Source organism: Patiria miniata, unplaced genomic scaffold, assembly GCF_015706575.1.
Source record: "Patiria miniata isolate m_02_andy unplaced genomic scaffold, ASM1570657v1 HiC_scaffold_21, whole genome shotgun sequence".
Classification (NCBI taxonomy): domain Eukaryota; kingdom Metazoa; phylum Echinodermata; class Asteroidea; order Valvatida; family Asterinidae; genus Patiria; species Patiria miniata.
In genome coordinates, this window is record NW_024037060.1 from 7109764 (window position 1) to 7122795 (window position 13032).

The 13032-nt window shown below is 40.3% G+C and overlaps 1 protein-coding gene across 1 annotated transcript; it reads left to right on the forward strand.

The window, feature by feature from the left end:
• The first annotated feature begins 4587 nt into the window (after positions 1-4587).
• Positions 4588-10453, forward strand: LOC119729735 (thiamin pyrophosphokinase 1-like). The gene is made up of 7 exons (XM_038202451.1): positions 4588-4940; positions 6009-6156; positions 6951-7023; positions 7588-7683; positions 8791-8937; positions 9833-9944; positions 10232-10453. The coding sequence occupies exons 1-7, from the start codon at positions 4688-4690 to the stop codon at positions 10393-10395; spliced, it is 993 nt and encodes a 330-aa protein (XP_038058379.1). The 5' UTR covers positions 4588-4687; the 3' UTR covers positions 10396-10453.
• The last annotated feature ends 2579 nt before the right edge of the window (positions 10454-13032 follow it).

The following is a 13032-nucleotide window of genomic DNA, read 5'->3' on the forward strand; positions in this document are numbered from 1 at the left end:
CTAACAAATTATCAGGTAACTGGATCATTAAACGGGACAGGTGCACATCGGCCTTGGAGCTCAGACCATGTGTCATGCACTCCTCAATGCATAGATGATGCACATAACACTATGGGTAGTACAGGCACAGCTGGGGCAGCCTCGTCCCCAGTGCTTACTTTATTTCCAACCGCGTTTCCAATAGTAAACCCTGGATAGGAAACTTTCTTCCTGTATCCTGATTGGATACCGCAATTTGCTATCAATGGATTTTTATCGTGTACTTGGTGCTATTATTCACAACGTGCCGTACGTGTTTTCGCGATCATTCGTCCACGCCTTCTCGAAAATACTAATTTCTTTTCCAATTTGCTCATGTTAATATGAAATATGATACTGCATGGTGTCTCGATATAAGATCGTAACAGTTTGATTTCAAAAATCGTGTGTTCGTAACTCACGCCATGCTCGCGCTGCTACGAATTGACTCTGTTTTTTTACCCCAGACACCGCATACAAAAACAAACGCTAATGTGTAACGCATATCCAGGCGCCAGACTGTTCCTCATTTGCATACGTGTTCAAAAATCGTGCACATGCAAATGATCCAATACCAGGGTGAGAGAGCAGGTAGTGGTGGGCGCGTACTGCTCGACAACCTGGGGACGAGGTTGCAGCTGGGGGTACTGCCCAAACAATGATGAACGCATTGCGTATGCTTAAAGAATTACCCACAACTCCGGTTTTTACCGTTTAGGTCTGGCTCTAATCACTTTACGCGATCCCCTGACGTCTCACATACTGACTTTAGGCAAAATAGTCGGACTTTCGCGGTCTAGTAACCAGACTTTGACTCTTAACGAAACATCGAATGAAAAGGGAAACATCAAATGCATATTGCAAAAGATCGAATGCAAACATACCGATGAAACATCGAATACAAATAGCTCGAAATGTCAAACATATGTGTAAAACATTGCTCACATATTTGAGAATATCGCAAATATATTGTAAAACAACACACACAATTGTATCGAAAAATATCGCACATTTAATGCAAAAAATCGAACATAATATTGAAAACATCGCACATATATATCGTCAAAAACATCGCACATATAAATTGAAAATCGCATATAAATGTAAAACATCGCACACATATATTGAACATAGCACATATATTGTAAAACATCGCACAAATATATTAAACATCGCGCAAATAATGAAAAACATCGCACATTTATATTGAACATCGCACATAAATGTAAAAGATAACAAACACATATTGAACATCCAACATGTATATTGCAAAATATTGAATATTGCAACGTTTGACACGCCATAGTCCGGCGTTCATGGCTTCCACCCTTAATTACAAATCATCAAGTTAATGGCCCACAAAATGCTCGGCTATAGCAAAAAAAATATTATTTAGCCGGCGTAGGCAATTTTGGGCCTATAATTAATAGCACGCATGCGCATGTCCCTAAATTTGAAATAACGCGTAGCGCGTTACTTTACGAGATTTCGCGTTGGCGCGAGGTTTTGTTACTAACTGAAAATTTCACACAAGTCTTGTGTTTTTTTTTAAATATCCAATGCCTGAAAAATAAGACGACAATTTTCAATGTGGCAACATTTGACGAAAACGTTCGCAACAGTTATATACTCTAATCACGTTCCCGTCGACGGGATTTCTCGTGATTGTATGAGAGTGCATCCTTGTTCACAGATTTAAACTTAATGCTCATTTTAATTGACGCCAAATTCATTCGACTGTATTAATCTGGATCCTTAAAAATCAAAACATCATTCGGATTATGTCTAATCGAATTCGTACTTCCAATTTGTCTGTATAGCCGATTTTTGCGATCATTGTTAACGTTATGACTATTCATTTCTACCATTTTGACTATTGCGCAACGAAAAAAACTCTTTCTCGTTTTTAATTCAGAAATTGTGCATTTTGAGTAATGAGACTGTTTCCACACAGCATTACAGGCACATTGAATTACAATTTTTGCCGTGTTTCAGCCAAATTTTAAAATGAGGCCAATGTCATATTTATCAGTCCCAATTTTTTATAGTAGTATAAGTCCAGGACAGTGGCCAGCCCATCAGGTCACCAGCGCGGGTTCGAATCCAGTAGTGTAGGCCTAGTTAGTTGGGTGTAGGGTTAATTATTAAGTAATTTATGTAGATATGTAAATTATATGTAAATAACGTAGTATTGTAATGTAAATGTTGATTGCTTCGCAGATTGGAGTGTGGTTGGAGTAAGATCGTCAGAGAGCAGCTACATTTCGTCTGCTAAGCATCAACCCCCTGCACCCATTTTGCCGCTTTTTTCAAATATCAACGCAATTTTAAAAAATGACTATTGCGCCTGTTACATCTCAACTGATTAATATTATGGCGATTCTTTGAATAGAATTCAGAATTTTCCACTTTAAAGCTTGCCGCCTACCGTTAGATTAAATTTAAGGAGGTATATTAATAAATCATTAAAAAAATATGAATGAATTATCGGTGCCAGTTTTCAAATCCGAAGCGAAATAAATATCCTCCAATATTACTGAAATGAATTCGGCTAGCGGTAATTGGCTTTAAAAATGAATATAATTGACAAAACTTGCCGGCGTGTGTGTAAAATACGTTTCACACGGAACCTAACATTTTGGTGATGATTATGTTTGGCACTTTTAGATTACGATACGGGGCGATTGGGAAAATGATACTTTGAGAGTGAAAAACCCGTCTTTATCCACTTAATGATATGCAATGTCGGCAATAATTGGGGGCCTTATAATAATAAACAAGATTAGTAGCGCCCCCCCCCCCCCCCCCCCCCGCTGACTAATGTTTGAAAGATGTACATTTTTGGACTCAATCCCCCAACTCCCATTTCACCACGGTCCCCGTTTTCTGAAAGTTAGATCCCCCTGAAAACAGACGAAAGAATAAATAATAAATAAATATTCTTGTGTATGTCAAATTATCTCCACGACTATTTTGTCTACGGATTTCAAACTTGTTGGACGTTATTACCACACTACCCAGTACTCCATCTAATTTGTCAGCGATTCCCGCAAGAAGATACCTTAAAGTCGAGATGTATCAAGCAAACACAGCGCGGGATAAGGCCCGCTGACAGCCTACTCAAAGGGAATTAAACAGAAATAAACTGGGGCAAAACAATCTTGCGTCTGTCAAATTTGCTCGGAGACTATTGGGTCTACGGACTGCAAACTTGTTGAACGTTGTTACCTCACTATCTAACTCTCCATCCATGTTAAATTTTTCAGTAATTTCCCACAACAACATACGATAAAGACGAGATAATTATAGGAAGTAAACAAAGCGCGGTAGGATAATAAGGCCCGCAGCCCACTGTATGGGAATTAACACGTAAAGAAACTCGGGCAAAATATTCTGGCGTATGTCAAATTTTCTCGACGACTGTTGGGTCTAAGGACTTCAAAATTGTCGGACGTTGTTACCACTCTTTCCAGCTCTTCATCTATGTCAAATTTGCCAGGAATTTCTCACAAGAAGATACCCTCAAAGTCGAGATATATCAAGTAAACACAGCGTTGGCGGAAGCCTGATTGCAGCACATAATGGGAATTTACACACAGAAAAAATGTTCCGGCAAAATATTCTTGCGTATGTCAAGTTTTCTCTACGCCGGTCTAGGGATTTTAAACATGTTGGAAGTTGTTGCCACACTATGCAGCTAGCTCTCCATCCATGTCAAATTTGTCAGGAATTTCTCTCAAGAAGATCCCGTAAAGTCGAGATAAAAGTAAATACAACGCGGGATAAGTCTGGCCGACAGCTCACTGTAGGCCTATAGGAATTTACACACAACACGAAACTCGGGCAAAATATTCTTGGTATGTCAAATTTTCTCCCCGACTATTGGGTCTAAGGGCTTCAAACTTGTTGGACGTTGTCACACTATCCAGCTCTCCATCCATGTCATATTTGTCAGGAATTTCTCACAAGAAGATACCATAACGACCAGATAGAGGATCACCCGTGTCTACCCAATTTAGAGTGGGGCGCGCCAGTGGGCCAGCACATCCCACTTGTTCACTCATTATGCAAACTTTTATTACAAAGGAAAATATTGTGGGGTTATAATCTCTCATCGGCTGGCCTGACCTAGAAATATGAAATTGAAATCCCTGACTGTAACACCTTTCTTTTCTTTGTATACAAATAAAAGTCATTTTGTTTGGATATTATTTAAACCCATCTTCGCCCGGGATACCGTTCCCCCCCCCCCCCAAAGTTTGCACCTTATTTATTCGTTCAGCAATTATGTTTCTTTTGTCGTGTTCTGTTGAGTGTTAATTTATCCAGTGTTTAATTGGGCGTCACAAAGACTTATTTTTCATTATTTTGCGTAGGACTATTATTTTCTCCCCCAAAGGTGGCTACGCCCTTGCCCCGCCCCTTGCTCTTGCACATTTTTGTACCCGCAACAAATGCGAGTAGAGTATATAATATTGGTGGCGCTATTAAAAAAAAAACCATCACTGAAGTCATGTACCCAAGCTCAATAAACGGATTTGAAGGGGCATTTCTGCTTAGGTACTGACTATAGTACGCACGAGTGAGTTTTTTTTACCGTCATGAACATCGTTGCTGATGCAAGACGGAGGGTTTTCACTAAAATACTTTCAACTGCTACACAAACAACATGCCTGAAATTCCGAAAGGATTGTTGCGATTGTGTCGGCTGGGGAGAAAAAGGGGTCGAGATTCGACAGCTAATCCGGCCAGCAGTCAAAAAGCCAGTCATGAAAGCGAGGTGACAAAAGATTTGCGTGTGACGGCATCATCAGACGCGGCCTGTGCGGCAGCTGACGACCCATCGACCAGCGGTTCGGCAGTGGGCATGGCATTTCCTTGTGTCAGGAGACCGCTGGCTTGTCTGGAAAGACATCAAAGCGGTAATTGGGTTAATTTACTTTGAGCATAGAACTAGTTGAGCATGTGTTCGTAGAATTTATTTGAACATTTTGAAGCAGAAGTTTAGGCCTAAGTTAAAAAAAAAAAAAAATTGTACTAACGAAAGGTGGGAGTGGCACTCGCCATTGCAACAAGGAAATGCAACTGGACAAGTTGCATAATAATGTCAATAATGTCAATCAAACAAGTTTGTACATAGTTTACTGATAGCATTTCAACAACTCTTTAAGTTTAAGATGTTAAACTGATTTTATTTCAAAGTTGAAATAGCCTACATGTCAGTAATCACCCCCTCAATTTCATCTAATTAAACATGTTAAACTATTCTCATGAACGTCCACTTTTTGTTACTTTAAAATGCATTTATATTTTACCTTTTATTTCTCTTTCATCGTTGTTTGTCAGTAGGTACAGCTATTTAAAAACAGTTCTTACTTAAATTGTTACTCTTTTATAAATGCTAAACATTGCATATTATAATTAATATAGCTCAATAGGACTGAGTTATACAAACAAATTACAAAATACAAGAACATTTTATGGTCATATATATGTCGTTTAAGCTTGCTTTCTGAAAACATTTGAGATGCATGCAAACTACAAAGGGCTTTAGCAGATCCATCATGTCTGTAGTTTGAAGATTAATAATCTGCATTTAAAATATAAATTCCCACTTTAAAAAATGTAGCCAAATAGCGAGCAAATGTTTAAGCATTTGAAATAGAGAGACATTTTCATAACATTTATAGCACTGATGAACATTTTTACCACTGCTAAAGTTTTGAAATTAAAATTTAATAGGGAAAGATTCCCATATCTGGCCATCACTTGTCACCCTGTGCACAAACCCTATGAGACTGATCTGAAAATTTCTAAGTGTCTTCTTAGTAAATACTTCAATATTTTCCCTTCTAAATTTGACTTTTTAGGGCATGTTAGCACTTTTTGATGGCTGATAGGTCACTAAAGGGAAAAATTAGTGATGGCCAGATATGGGAATGTTTCCATTTTGTTCAATTAATGTACATGTATATAACTATCTGTTTTAGATTTAAAGTTGGCACTGATTTTGCTGAACCAGCCGATGGTGGCGCTACGACAACAACTCAAAGTTCTATGGAGTCGTTCTGTCCTGAAAGCAGTGGCAGATGGCGGCTCAAATAGACTGTACGAGTGCATGATGGGAAATCACCAGAGGTACATACGCTTAACTTTCTTGTTACAGTAGGGTCATAACAAGGGGAGATTAAAAGTTGCATGTTCAATTTGAATTTGTTCTGAGGCAGAAAGTGATCACAAACATCTGAAGGAAATGTTGTGCAAGGTTCAATAACAAAACATTTCCCCAAATTGAATTGGACTAAAATTGAAATAATCACATTCAAATCATACCACAGACTGCAACAGAGCTAGGAAACAAAGCTTAGGCCACAAAAAAAAAAAGTTCTGCTTCCGGTTACCCTACCTACCCTACTTTTACAGCCCCTACCCTAATTTTGTTGGGGAAAAAATGAGGAAAAAAAATGAAAATCATCAATTACTACCTTGACTACACACAGACACCTCAACATGATTGTAAACATTAACAAAATTGCCAAAAAACAAATTCCCTACCTACCTACCCTATTTTCAAATACCGTGTAATCGGAAGCAGAAATATATATTTTTTTGGCCATATTAAAAATATTTCATTTATTGAGACCGCTTACATTTTTCGAATATTTTAATCGAAAACATATTATTCGGATGTTCAGTTGATAATCCAATATTCCAACATTTGGTGTGCATGCATGTGACACAACCCTCGCAAAGCTTTGGGCAGTTTGCCTTATTCTTGTCCGAAGTCTTGTTTGTTCCTCCATCCGACAAACACTTATAAGTATTCTGGAGGGTGAGGTCAGAATTCTCTATGATTGAATTTCTGTGTTTACCCTAAAACTAAATCAGTTTTATTCCGATTTCTAAATTGTACCTTCTTTGTTTGCTGCTAGCTATATTCCAGATTTGATTACGGGGGATTTTGACTCCATCAGACCGGAGATCCTACTGTACTACAAACGACGAGTGAGTGTCCATAAATAATATACTCCGTCATTTCAAAACCTAGTTCCCTTCGTTTTCCTTTTTTTGCATATTTTGTGTGGTTCTGTTGAGTGGAAAATTTTACATACATGTACATGCTTACCTGAAAGAGAGCAGTGATGGCAATCATACCAGCAAATTGTTAGCTAATGAAGTATAAGGCCAAAAAAAAAATAAGTCGGTCTCTGTTCAGCGCGCGCGTCGATTTTAATCATGCGCGTCGATCTTTTTTTTTCCCAAAATGTTCCGCGGTAGCTTCAACAGCGCCCTCTATTTCCGCACCTCCTCAATTTTTTTTACAAAAGAGCACCAAGGAATGGGAAATTGCACCAAGGCAAATGATCGAAAGCACCAAGGCAAATTATGGAGGACACCAATGTACATGAGGACACCAAAAAAGCAAAATAGTACCCACCTTGTCTGTACAATCCAAGCTTGAAGAGAAAAAAAAAAAGAAGCCGCGTGGCCGCGTCAATTCCGGAACTTTGGTCTGACCAGAGACCGAATATTTTTTTTGTTGGGCCTAATGGGTGTTTGTTTTTACAGGGTGCCAAAATCATCCAAACACCGGATCAGGACTACACAGATTTCACCAAGTGCCTGAGATTAGTCCTAGATACGATACAGTGCAATAAGCTAAGTGTGAGTATGTCTGGGCTCCAGATACAGTAGTTTCAATTTTGAATTATGAGAATCATACAGCTTACCTTTTCATTATGGGCACATATTAACCCTCCGACGCAGAAACTAGCCCTTTTGGGGACCCAATTTGGTTAATTACCTTAATAAAAAAAAAATTTCCAACCAATTCTGGTGATCTTCCATCTAATCCTAGCCAGAGACACCCACTACGGATATATGCAGTCACCTTTAGTGTGTGACCCCGGGTCAGGCATATCTGAGCCTGACAACCTGGGCTGCCCATATACACGTGCACAAAACAAAGTCACTTGCGGGTAGCCAAGTGCACGACTTAACCACAGACTATGTATACAACATCTGTTTCCTGTCAATGACCTCCTTATTTATAGTCTACAGACATGTCGAGATTGTATACATATAGATACTGTGTTGTGTAGCCTCAAACCAAGGCGTTAAATATCTGGGTCCCCGGAGGGACCCGTTACTGTAAGCGTGTTAGTAAATGTGCTTTCTGCGTCGGAGGGTTAATCTAGTCTATGGAATATCCCCTTGCACTGCAAGGGTCTGTGATATGCGAGCAGATTCGGCGATTAATTATGCAAAACAAGGCTGCGTCTTGACCTCGAGATTTTGACCAATCAGTGTGCACCTTTTATATCGGTCTTCAGTAAACTGTTGTCATGGACATCTAATAAAACCTAGACATGACATATATTATGCTTTTACGTTGTGAATTGTGTTAGCAAAATAGGCTGCATCGCGCGGCCTGTAATGATATGTTACGTGATGCGCAAAGTCCTGTGGCTTTGAATGATCATCACATAATATTTTAAAATGCGCGTAATGCGACGCCTTCTTGCGCGTTCACGTCACGTCCACTATGCGCGTTGGTGTATTCTATATGCGCAGCATTTTGCTAACAGTTTTGAGAGTCAGTGTCGTGTCTAGGTTTTATTAAAACATTGTATCAAACTGTATCAATACATGAAGTTAAAATTCAGGTCTATCACAGTATCAAAATGTTCAAATGTAATAAGAACTTGCCCATTGTTGTAAGTTGTTTGGATTATTCGATAATATTATTATTTCCTTAATTTTTCACGTCAGGTGGACACAATAGTTGTTCTGGGTGCGTTCGGTCAACGGTTTGATCAAACCTTAGCCAATGTGAACACTCTGTACGAGGCCAATGTCAACACAAAGATTCCCGTGTACCTCCTCGCTGATCGATCGTTAGGGTGTCTGCTCCGGCCGGTGAGTGGGCTGATACTGGGCTCAAACTGGGTTTAATTAAGATGCACACAGTGTGGCGGTTGTGGGTTGACATTGGGTTCCCATTGGGTGCACTTTGGGTTCCCATTGGGTTCCCACTGGGTTCCCATTGGGTTCCCATTGAGTTCCCATTGAGTTCCCATTGGGTTGACATTGGGTTCCCATTGGATCCCCATTCGGTGCACTTAGGGTTCCCACTGGGTTCCCACTGGGTTCCCATTGGGTTCCCATTGAGTTCCCATTGAGTTCCCATTGGGTTGACATTGGGTTCCCACTGGGGTCCCGTTGGGTTCCCGCTGAGGTCTCATTGGGTTGACACTGGGTTCCCATTCGGTGCACTTAGGGTTCCCACTGGGTTCCCATTGGGTTCCCATTGAGTTCCCATTGAGTTCCCGCTGAGGTCTCATTGGGTTGACACTGGGTTCCCATTCGGTGCACTTAGGGTTCCCACTGGGTTCCCATTGGGTTCCCATTGAGTTCCCATTGAGTTCCCGCTGAGGTCTCATTGGGTTGACACTGGGTTCCCATTCGGTGCACTTAGGGTTCCCACTGGGTTCCCATTGGGTTCCCATTGAGTTCCTATTGAGTTCCCATTGCGTTGACATTGGGTTCCCTCTGGGGTCCCGTTGGGTTCCCGCTGGGGTCCCATTGAGGTCCCATTTTATTCACCTTGTCTCTGACATGGGTTTCCATTGGGTTTGTACCATTTGGGCTCCAGGTTGGAATGCTTTTGTCATCAAGTTCACATTGTTTTAACGTCAATTTCTTGATTTTTTTTGGTCTTTCCCCAAAAGAGGTTATTGTTTTCTTGCCCAACCTTTCAAAATTTTGGTGCCCTTTTTACAGTTCTTGATTTGTCAATATCCTTATTCAACAGGGTAAGCATGTAATTGAAGTAAACACGGGTCTTGAGGACTCGTGGTGCGGTCTGGTACCCATCGGCAACAAATGCAGACAGGTCACCACTACTGGTCTCAAGTGGAATCTAGGTAAGACTGTCTGGCTCCTAACTACCCCCCACCCCCCTAACTCCCCCCCCCCCCCCAAAAAAGTCCGTGATATGTTACCACGCTTTAAACATTAAAAGCAAAAGCCAGTGGAAAAGTAAATGGTGCCATTGTGTCAAGTACATGATGCTGCCTGGAAATAGTGGAGAGTACACTCATCAATTTTAGCAGGATGGCCCACCCTTCCCAAAACCTCTAATAGAAGGACACAGTCGTATGGCTGACAGGATCTGTAAAGTCTTTTGTTGCTCTCTACGTTCCGTTTGCAGACCACCAGCCAATGCAGTTTGGCGGGCTGATCAGCACGTCAAACACCTACGCTGAGGGAGCTGAGAAAGTGACCGTCCAGACTGACCAGCCGTTATTCTGGACAATGGGATTCAAGGATGATGACCAGTCAAGTTCGGAGTCCAAGACACCTGACTCAATATAAGGGAACATGCCTAAGATGGATTGGGGAGCAGGGGCCCCTTCCGCTGGCACGCCGGCTCCAGAGTGTCTGGTGAGCCCGGACCGGCACCGGGCGAGTCCGGACCGGCACAGGACCCGCCTCATGGACAGTCCTGGGCACATTGTAAACAAAACACAGGGTCCCTTTGTTATTAAATAGATCAGGACCAAGAAAATATATCTAATAGCCAAGTTTTTCCGCGAAGCAAAAAACATGTGCTGTTCAGTGCTGTGATTGGTCGAAACATCACAGGGCAGGGCCTAACGGATCGGTCTACAGTACATGTACCAAGTTCTTTTAACAGATTTATATTTTAACACTTGCTTTTACTACCAGTTTGTATTGGTTGCAGACATGTTTTAACATGCCACAGGTAAATGTCACATGTTTAATGTAATCATGTGATGCAGTAACAGTGTCTGAACTCAGGGAGTGCACGTGGTATTTCACGTACACTGGTTACTAATGAACGCTAACTCTTTCGACTTCGAGGCTTTTGCTTTGAAGTTGGTCCAGTTTTCATTGCATTTAGGCATATATAAAGAAAAGTTACCTCTTTCTCACATACCTACTTTTCCTTCATCCATGCACTAACACTTTTTGGCCTTTTTTTTCTTTTAACCCTCCTGCTGTCTGAACAGTCACAGACAGTCAAAAATTCCATCCACTTTGCCTGCCATGTCTTTTTCACAGGCAAGTCACCAACAGTCAGAACATATATTGAGCAAGCACTCTGACTAGTCAAATTCAGTCAACAGACAAAAGCAGGCAACTGGTAGGCACAGCTGGCTTATCAATCACCTACAGTCAAATCATAGCTGTATCAAGTTACACAAACAGTCACAGTAGGTCAATCATGTTTATGTAGGCTAGGAGCTCTGGAGTGTAAAAAACCTTCACTTGATTGATTTGGACTTGAGGGACAACTTGGCACAGAATGTATGTTTGCATAGGAGGGTTAAATTAATTGGATACAGTGTTCATATAGTATATTTCCTAGACTACTGGCATTGCTGAGGCTGTAGTCAAGTAGTCGGTGATCAGACCGTGACTCGTTAATTAGTATGCATGTGAAAATATATGCCACGGAGGAAAGGTTCACTTTATTTTACTATAGTTTGAGAGATCAGTTAGATATAAACAGCAGTATTGTAGAAGATTACCGAGGTATAAAACAAATACCTTTTTTAGACAGTATTTCAAAACAAATTGACCCACAATATTAGTTGATTTAGACTCCTGAAATTTGGACAGATGTCATTTGCAGTAATGCAGACACAGAAATGTGTTGTGTATTTTTGATGTTACATGTGAAGGTTAAAACCCTGAAAAAGGATGTTCGTTGATATTTAGAAATTGCTCTTAAAGAGTGGAAATACATTATACAGATTTACTACGTTCAATATATTTTAAGAGATACAGAGAGTATCATGCATTTTGAATGAAGGGTGCATACATATCTTGACTGAGAAATTTGTGTAATTTTTAGTTGCAAAAGTCGACTTTTATTTCAATTGAGTTTTTGTGACATTCATGTTTAGACATTTCGGTGAGCAAGGTAGCAGGCATACACATCTCACAAAGTTTTTAAAAGAAATTATGAAGTTTTCCATATGTGGTGTGTATTGTGACTGGGTACCGGAGTACCGGAGTACCCGACCGTTGGTGTCGGGAACCGGGCCCGGATTATGGGATCGGGTACCCTTAACCGACTTTAATAACTTACTAAGTAACTTCCCAGGCAATGAAAAAAAAGGGCTTTGAAGCCAGTTTTAGTGAAGTTTCAAAATGAAAACCAGGCTACAAGGAAAATTAAAACAGATTTCACGTTAAAGAGGTTGTGGAATGCTGAAAGTCGTTTTGTTTTTTATATTTTTTTTTATTGTAGAGTAGACCCATATATATCATAATGACAAACTCCCACTCTTTTGTAATGTGTGTTTATATGTTTATAAAACTGAAATTCATCGAGTAATTTGTTGGTCGGCGAGCACATAATTGAAATCAACAGTCGGGTTCTTCGTAAAATCAGAAAAATCGTGACGTAATAAACAGGACTTGTTTTTATACTACGCTGCATAGGGAGTCCTGTTTATTACGTCACGATTTACTATGTTTTGTTTGCTGCCCCCAACGACGACTTTTACACAAATTGCATGTTCGGGTCGAAACAGGACCTGAAAAACAGCTCTCAAAAGTACCTTTTGTATTCATTTCATGACAGAAACAATAGTCGTTTTTATTTCATCACGCCTTAGGCTACATATACCCGAAAAATGACGGAAATGTCTTCGAACATTTCACAACCTCTTTAATGTGCAAGTTGCAAATCCTTTCACCCGCACTGTGCAAACGTGTATCTTGCTGCACCGATGTGGTTGCGTTATCGTGTGCACCGTTATGAGTAATCTGAACAGCAACTGCCAGGATTTGAATTTTGGGTTGAGTTTCTTTTACGGGTACCCGTGTTTTACTTCAATACTTTAATACTGCTTAACAAGTCCATGTAATTGTCTGATGGAAAGTTTCAATGTACAGGTATGTTTATGTGTATGTGTGACAGTTTACCCACAAATACTCAGGGAGATAGCACATAAAATGCATCTTATTTGAAGATAT